General features: G+C 44.6%; 1 protein-coding gene across 1 annotated transcript in view; it reads left to right on the forward strand.

Annotated features, from left to right (window-relative positions):
* Positions 1-3,435, forward strand: part of LOC135108284 (uncharacterized) — a 14,366-nt gene extending 10,931 nt beyond the window's left edge. The window contains exon 4 of the mRNA XM_064019069.1: positions 60-3,435. Coding sequence (XP_063875139.1) covers positions 60-276 — 217 coding nt within the window. The 3' untranslated portion in view covers positions 277-3,435. The remainder of the gene's footprint in view (positions 1-59) is intronic.
* The last annotated feature ends 5,586 nt before the right edge of the window (positions 3,436-9,021 follow it).

A 9,021-nucleotide genomic window follows, 5' to 3' on the forward strand; every position in this document is an offset into this window, starting at 1 on the left:
GTGACACTTATAAGTAAAATAAGACAGTGTGTTCATGTGTTCCTTCTCTCTTGTTGCAGGAAGAGCGAGTCGCTGTCCCGCCCTGCCTTCCATAGCCGCGCAGTGTTCAGGTTCTTCCGCTACTACTGGGCGGCGGACCGCGGGGCTGCGGGGGAGGACTGTCGTGTCATCTACCACCGCTGTCCAGCAAATCTCGAGGACGTGGTCAACATGAGCGTCCTGAGTTTCTGGCAGCGCCTCGCCTCACTCGTGTCCATCAAACTGAGTGACGAGTGACGTGGTTGCCGGCGCGCCTCCCCTCCACCTGGATCTCGCCTCCAGTCCGGTGACTTATTGGATTTTTGTAATCTGAGGTGCTTTTTAGGTGCCTAGTAGACGTCGAAAATTACTCTCCCCCCGACGTCACGAGTCCCCGCTAGACGCTCCTGGTGCCCTTAGAAGCCCGAGGTAATGTCTTCGGTTTACGTTAAGCAAATATCGTTCTTCCCGTCGGTGTCTGAAGTGGTCCGCGACGTGGGCGTTGCCGCGTCCTGGTTCGCGGTGCCACGGTGGCGCCGGTCCCCATGGTGCTCCTCTATGAAGTCTCCCGAAGCTACCAGAATGTTACCAGTCACTCGCTAGTGCCTGGAGGGAGCGGGCGGGTGAGCCGGGCCCCCCGCCCCCCCACCACCACAACTTGTTACCAGCTACCAGTCGCTGTTCTCTCCCTCCCCCCCTTCTTCCCTCTCTCCCCTACGTCCACCCCCTCCCCCCCACAGCCTATAGTTTCTTTAGGGTTCCTGCCCCAGTCAGAACAGATCAGCTTAGCCACGGCTGAACCCTAGTTATGTTTCCAAGCCCCGGCGGCCCGGATTATATATATAGAGATATTTTTATTTTTAGTGGCTCCAGGCCCTCCCTCCGACCCCGGGAGGACCCCTGAGCCCACCCTGGATCTCCCCCACCCGGAGAGGTGTTCCCTTTGTGACGTGTTAACCTGTGATATATTAGTTAATTTTTTTCGCTGTGTCTGAGCCGCCTGTAGTTGCTGGCTTGCCCGGCCCCTGACCCACCGACCTGACCCGCTGTGATGACCTCGTGTGACTCCCAAACCTCAAACAAAAGTAATCTCTAAGCATCCGAAGAACAAATGGTATCCAATGTGTCACTCAATTAAACGACTGGTATCCAATGACCGTCTGACGTACTTTGAACTTAATGGATTTCAATCTCCCCTGCCCCCTTCCAGTGACCTTTGATCTTGTGACCTTATTGCCTCCTTGGTGACCTTACGCACTGACCTAATTTCCTGGTACTGCTCCCGTGTGACCTTCATCTGACCTCGGTGGGCCAGCATGGCACGGCACAATGAAACGCCCGCGACAGTGTCCCTGCCTGTCCCTGACCCTTGACCTCGCTCCGTGTGCCGGCAATGACCTTAATGCAGCCATCCTGTAGAGGTCATTCTGTTTCTGGACTTACTCAATTATGCAACTGACATGCGACTGACTGACTGACACTGACTGACTAACGGCTCGATCTCTCTTGACCTTCACTGACAGATCAAGAATAATCCACATAATGTCACATCACGGTCCGTATTCGTAAACGTTCCGGTGTTTGATCTACGTAGACCAGTTTAAACAAGCTGTAGTAGAAGTTACTAGAGTTTTAAAGGGTGTTTTCATGATGCTAGTGATGATTTAACACTGCTTATGTACTACCAGAGGGTTTAAAAAAACATCGATAATAACCTAACTAATCATCTCTTTGAATACAATCCTCATGAGCGAATGGTGCGTTTAAGAATACGGATTCATGTCTAAATGAGATGATGACTGACTTGCTGACTGACTGGTTACTGTATACTGTATGGTGACGTTTACCAAAGATTGATATTTTCAGATGACTCGCAACATAACAGACTCTTCTAACCTCCATAATACTAACCAGTGACTATGACAGATGTTCCTAGCTTACCACCAAATGATTCAAGCAATGACGCGAGTTGTCTGTAAAATACACACAGTAACTTCAACACAGAAGGAAGCCTCGCCAATGACTGAACGCTATCAAGACTGAATGACTGACTGACTTAACTGAATGACTTATGATTACAAACACTCACACTCCACTAACTTAAAACCAAACCATATTATCGACAAGCAGGAGTGAGTGAGCGAGGAAGGGAGGGAGGGACTTGACTGGCTGATTTCGTAACACTGACTGGCTGACCCTGTTAGTGACCTTTCCTGACCTTATCACTCGTGGCCACACCTCACTGGTCTGACATAAGGCACACATGACGCCAGACAAACACCTCCTCCCGCGACCCCAATAAATGTGTGTGTGTGTGTGTGTGTGTGTGTGTGTGTGTGTGTGTGTGTGTGTGTGTGTGTGTGTGTGTGTGTGTGTGTGTGTGTGTGTGTGTGTGTGTGTGTGTGTGTGTGACCTTTTAACCTTTCATTGTTTCGACATGTGACCTCAGTATACGATTTTGTAATTAATGACTGGAATTGCACGAAATTATAATATTTGAGAGAGAGAGAGAGAGAGAGAGAGAGAGAGAGAGAGAGAGAGAGAGAGAGAGAGAGAGAGAGAGAGAGAATGTATGCCATGACTTATCACTGACTCCTACTGATAAATACAAGACAACTGACACGGCTGACTTATCGCATACCCGACTGCCACACCCTGGGACATCACTCACGACTGCTGCCTAAGATCAAACTTCCTCCAGACATGCATGAACAACACTACCCTATAGATCACGTAAGGCAGTCACCACACTATATCACTAGTTCCTGAAAGAGTCGAGATTTGTAACCTGAATCTTTCTAGTAGCCATTCAGAATCGCACAGTGGTTATGAGATTTAAATAGACCGGAGTGATTGACTTACTTACTGACTGCACTGAAACTGACTGAACCTGGACACCTTCTGGGCAGCCATCCTGAACTCAGTTAAGACCAAGCACGAGACTCACCGACCTTCACTGACTCGTAATGGTGTGGGAGAAAAAGAAGAACCATTTGATGAGGTAAACGATGACTTACATAACTCGACTGACAGAAAATGACACGAGGACAGTCTATAGAATGATGCTGACTCTATGATGTGACTGGCCATAGCAAACACCTCACTGGACCTCTCTCTGACTTAATATATATTTAAGTAGTACTGTAAAGTGAATTATGAGGGTGTGTACAAATGTTTTTTTTTTCTCTCATTTAACTGATTGGACAGCATTCTTATTTTAATGTATGACTGATGTATGACTGAATGGGTGACTACGTTCAGTTCAGCCACTTTGTACTGCTGTAGCCGCACCAGCTCTCTTTCCGTTCTACTGAATGATCAAACAGTGTACAAACTTAAAGTAACAGACAAGTTTATATAACAGAGACCTTGTTTATATGATATAGAACTGATTCCAAATATAAGCCATTCCCTGAACTGACTTGTATCATTTCTCGACATCATGACGGACTAGCAGACGGTTGTTAGTTGCACACTCAATAGTTTCTCAGAGATCAAACTCTTAGATTCTAATGTAAATCATAATGAACCACGGTTTTTATTTGAATATTAATGACACCATATATGCACTCTTCTTCAACCGTCCAGTATCTCAGAAGCAAGAAAGACAGGCATTATTTAAACTTACAATATATATATTTTTTTCATATAATGCATCTAGGTACACTCGAAGCAGATAAATTCTTTGGTCAAACGAAGACGTTCTCCGCTAGACAGAATCTGGTCACATATCTGAACATTTACTAGTCTTGGGCACATTATTCCTATACCCGGCCTGCCTCTCGACGCTTGTGGAGTGACGGGTGAAGGTAAGGCCTTGGAGAAGTGGGGCTGCCACTGCAACACTCCCACCTTGACATGGCTAGGCTGGCTTATCACGCCATGAGGTCAGGTGGAATAAAAGAGAAACTGACTGACTGACTGAGTGGCTATTTGACTGACTGACTGACTGAATGACTAATATGGACCATGACCCAAGCGTGATAATTATGCAAGTGATAGGTGTGCTGCTGACGAGTGATGAATGACGTGGCAGGAGGTGTGAAGTGTGACGTGTGACGCTTAACATGAGCCTGACGGACGAGAGGATGCGACCCATGAAGTGACGAACGAACACCCTGAACTTAGCACCCCTCTTAACTAAGACTACTGACACTACAAGAACCACAACACTAGTCTAAGTACTAATAATACAAACAACGTCTACTCTTGCAACTAAAATCCCTTATCCATCATCAAAGAAAGACAAAGAAAACGGATTCTACTACAAAACCCAGTAAAGACAAGCCCCTCCCTGCCTCTTCCCTCCCTTAATCGCTGGCTTCCAGATGACACCCGACACTTGACAGTATCTAAACGTAGCTACCTTGATAAACGTCCCTCCCTGGCTGTGGCAACACTGTCGGCAGCCTGACAACAGCGAGGGGGATGGTGGCAGCGACAGGGCAGGACAGGACACGCAACAGGCGGCTTGGCTTGGTACTAGAGTCCGGATAGAGTGGATCTTGGAAAACCTGTGACTAAGGAATAGTTCCGTTTTTTTTATTTTTTATTTTTCTACATTACTCGAATACTGAATGTGATTGGATTTTGCATATATGGAGTACTGAGCAATGATAAAATTGTTGAGGAAAATTATGCTAATGGTAATGGTAGTGATAATAAATGAGGGTGGTGATATTGATGGTAAAAAGTGGTAATGATGATGATAATAATGATGATAATTATGATGATGATGATGATGATGATGACGATGATGATGATGATGATGATGATAACTAATAATAACAGGCAGAAGATTAATTTATTATTATTATTATTATTATTATTATTATTATTATTATTATTGTTGTTGTTGTTATTATTATTATTATTATTACTATTATTATCATTATTATTATTATTATCATTATTATTATTATTATCATTATTATTATTATTATTATCATTACTATTATTATTATTATTATTATTATTATTATTGTTATTACCATCATCATCACCGTTACTATAATTTCAACCACCACTGCTACTACTACTGCTACCACCACCACCACCACCACCACCACCACTCCATTGTTGCTCACATTTCCCCGTGTCATGTAATCCTGAAAGCAGGTGCGCCTAAGATCCGAAGTCCTGGTATGTATTACGTGTCAAAGTCCTTACTATGTACTGTACTGTGTAAATCAAATATAACTGTTATTTTCAGAGATTGTGGATACTTGGTGTATTTTTGTAGCAGATTAAAGATGGCGAGTGCGTGTCTTTTTTTTTTTTTATTGTTATTGTGAAGGAGGTGACGAGGGCAGGAAGTGAAGATGCTGAGTGAGGTGCTGAGGTGCTGGAGGGCAAGAGACAGGCTCGGTACAGGAGTGTCGCGCGATATTTCTTTATTATTATGTTTATCCTTATTGTTATTGTTATTCTAGTAGGCCGTGGTCGTCGTCCTTATTGTTATTATTGTTGTCTTAGTTGTAGGGTGTGAGGTGAACGAGCTGCGGTCAGTGTATCACGGATCAAAGCATCACTGGTGAAGGTTGGCTACGTATTGGTGACCGAGTGTTGGTGGCCGAGTGATGGTCTCCCCCAAAATACAAGCATAAACTCCCTTGGTTGGATTGCAATCGTTATAAAAGCGGCCTGTTCCTAGAATTGAGTTGTTGTAGCTCGTGTCTGCGCTGCGATGTATCCTTTAGACCAGTGAGTGTTAGGATGAGTAGGAAATGAGTAGGACACATTTTCATGTTCTTCTTTGCTGTGAAGATCGAGTCATTTTCTTAGATTCTCAGCTAAACCCCGTGAAGCGACCGTTCCTGTCCCGCTTACCGACCTGTCCTGTCCGCCAGTCCGCGCACTCAGCAGCACCTCTCCCGCGGCTAGGGATCGCACACTGCCTGCTTCTGCTTAGTGTGGAAGAAGCAGCCGTGTGCCTTATGATGTACTGTACGGCGGCGCCCAGATTGTGGCGAGAATAAATGATATAAGAAATTATTGTGTTTAGTATTTACTTCATGCCCTACATTACTTGCGTTTGTAATCTCTCTCTCTCTCTCTCTCTCTCTCTCTCTCTCTCTCTCTCTCTCTCTCTCTCTCTCTCTGAAACATCTTTCGACATTTCAAAGCATGATAAGAAATTCACTACTTTCACCTCTGGGACACCTCGGCATATTCTTTAAGTGTAGTACGCGACCCTACTCTGGTGTGTGTGTGTGTGTGTGTGTGTGTGTGTGTGTGTGTGTGTGTGTGTGTGTGTGTGTGTGTGTGTGTGTGTGTCTGTGTGCGTGTTCCCTCCCTTACAGTTAGGGTGACTCCCTCACCTACATTATTTTTAGCTTTTAAGCAACCACAAATATCAGCTTCACTCGAATACTACATTCTCTCGCCTCTCTGCTAATTGCCATGAAGTAAAGCACTAATGCTCGCGACACGAAGCCCACCAGGACTCCCCAAGCCCAACACACTGCATATATTTAGAGGGAGATATATTTGGTTAAGTCCAGCTGACGTGTAGTATTTCTTGCCTTATCAGACAACCACAACCTTCAACGCAGATGACCGAGCGTGGGGAGGATTAAGCCCTTGCTAGTATTGTGTTACTTGGACAGTATGTGTGTGTGTGTGTGTGTGTGTGTGTTGATAATAAACATCAGAAGCAAAATAAATATCCTTGTTATTTCATCACTGTCAACCTCTCTCTCTCTCTCTCTCTCTCTCTCTCTCTCTCTCTCTCTCTCTTCAACGCAGGGTACAAATTGTTGCTTCTCTGGAGGCCAAGTGCTTGCAGTGTACCCGAGTCTGTTCCCAGCAAACCCTGTCACCTCGGCTCCCCACGCCTGTCTATGCAACCCATCACGCCTCCTCCCACACCAAAGCACTGCACGATAATCAACAACGCAATCACTAAAACCGGAATGAAGGGTCTACGTATGTGCAGGAAGACAATAAGGAGAGAGGGAGCAAGAGGAGGGGGAAGGAGGAGGAGGAGGAGTTGAGGAAGGAGAAAAAGAGGTCTGGAGGATGTGAATAGCACAAGAACGGAAGCTTTCAGTGCTATTATTTTTTTTTTTTTTGTCTGCTGAACCAGTTGGGTTATGACAGCCTTGACCATCACTCGGTACAGATTTTGTCATCCGTGCCCTCTTCTTCTTTTATCCTCCTCCTCCTCCTCCTCCTCCTTCTCCTCATCGTCTTCTGATTGCATGTAGTATGTTCTTGTACTCCACAACCACGCCCGTAAGGACAAACAAGTCTGATGCTGCCTGTACTTCCTCTTCCTCTTTCTCTTCTCCTCTTCCTCGTCCTCCCCTTTCATCTTTTATTATGAAAAATTCCATATCATTTCTTTTCTTTTTTTTTTTCTTGGTCATACTGCAAGGTACTTTTCCTATCTGTCTCCATGCTAGTACAATGTGGAGGGATTGGTGGGGGAGAGAAACCTTTAATTTTACCATCCTATGATTTACACCAGAAGTTAGCTATTATCCTATATTCTCCTCCTCTTCCTCCTCCTCCTCCTCCTTCTTTTCCTTCTCTTTTTTTTTCTTCTTCCTCGTCCTTCTACTACTGCTATTTCTCCTCCTCCTCGCGGTCGTAGCAAAATGGAATTCAATTTGTTCGAGCTTATCTAGGATGCGTCATTTTTTTTTTTTTTTCTGAAATTGTCGTTGGTAGCCACCACCAGACGGAAGAAGCAATAATGATGATCCTTATTTCTCTCCTATGAAATTCCTATGCAGTTTCTCTACACTGCATCCCATTTCTTTCTTCCCTTTTCCTTCCTTTTTTGTTTAACCATTTCCTTCCCGACAGTCTTGGATAGGAAAGATGGGTGGAGAAACGCCTTCGTCTCTCACGATAAGACAGGTAGTGTAGTCTCCACAAACTGTCTCGTTAGAACCAAGTCTGCTGCTGTTTTGTGCTTTCTTTGTGTTCGTCCCCCTCCTATCTCCTTCCTCTTTTTTTTTTTTTTTTTCACACGAGAGGGAGGCTGACCAAAGATTACAAAAAGTAGAAAAGAGAGGGAGGAAAAAACCTGCTTAATTGCCACTCCCTCAAAGTTTATAGACAAGAGTCCTGGAAGCGTTCACTAGTTCAGTGTGGAAGTGTCGTGAGGCTTTCCTCTTAAAAGTGTTCAAGTTGTAGGAAAGCGGGACAACAGAACGAGGTAATGAGCTCCTGAGTTCATTATCATTTAATACTCATTGTATTTTCCTTTTTCCATTGTTGTTTTTATAGTGAGTGAGTGTGTGTGTGTGTGTGTGTGTGTGTGTGTGTGTGTGTGTGTGTGTGTGTGTGTGTGTGTGTGTGTGTACTTGCAGAGAGAGAGAAAGAGAGAGAGAGAGAGAGCGTAAAGGTTTCCAGTGATGAACTAGTGTAACTCTTCCTCTTTCTACTTAACCGTCTCCTTTCAAGCTTAACAAAATATCATGATGCAATTTTAGACCACAATTTAGAGAGAGAGAAAAAAAAAAAAAACATTATCTGGCAACAGTGATCGATTGCTTAGATATATCTTCCAGAACTCTGTAGTTTTATATGCAGTCAATTGAAATGCAAGATTATGAGATAAAAGGTGTTACATTGTCATCAGTATTCCAAGAGTTGATCAAGCCAAAGGGTAAGACGTGTAGTAGGGGAATGATGGCAGCTCTTTCCACAAATAGGACAACATGAGGAGGTCTTAAGTCTGTCCAGGAGGGTAATGGGTGACGATCATGTGTCTGCCACGTGACTACCATCGTCTCCACGCACACACACACACACACACACACACACACACACACACACACACACATACACACACACACACACACACACACACAAGCACGCACGCACACATGCACGCATAAAGCAGAAAAAAACGCATTCTACCTTGTGCTTCTGTTGCCTCAAGGTCAGTCCCCACCAGTGAGAGAGACAGACAGAGAGAGAGAGAGAGAGAGAGAGAGAGAGAGAGAGAGAGAGAGAGAGAGAGAGAGAGAGAGAGAGAGAGAGAGAGAG

This window comes from Scylla paramamosain, chromosome 17, assembly GCF_035594125.1.
Source record: "Scylla paramamosain isolate STU-SP2022 chromosome 17, ASM3559412v1, whole genome shotgun sequence".
NCBI lineage: Eukaryota > Metazoa > Arthropoda > Malacostraca > Decapoda > Portunidae > Scylla > Scylla paramamosain.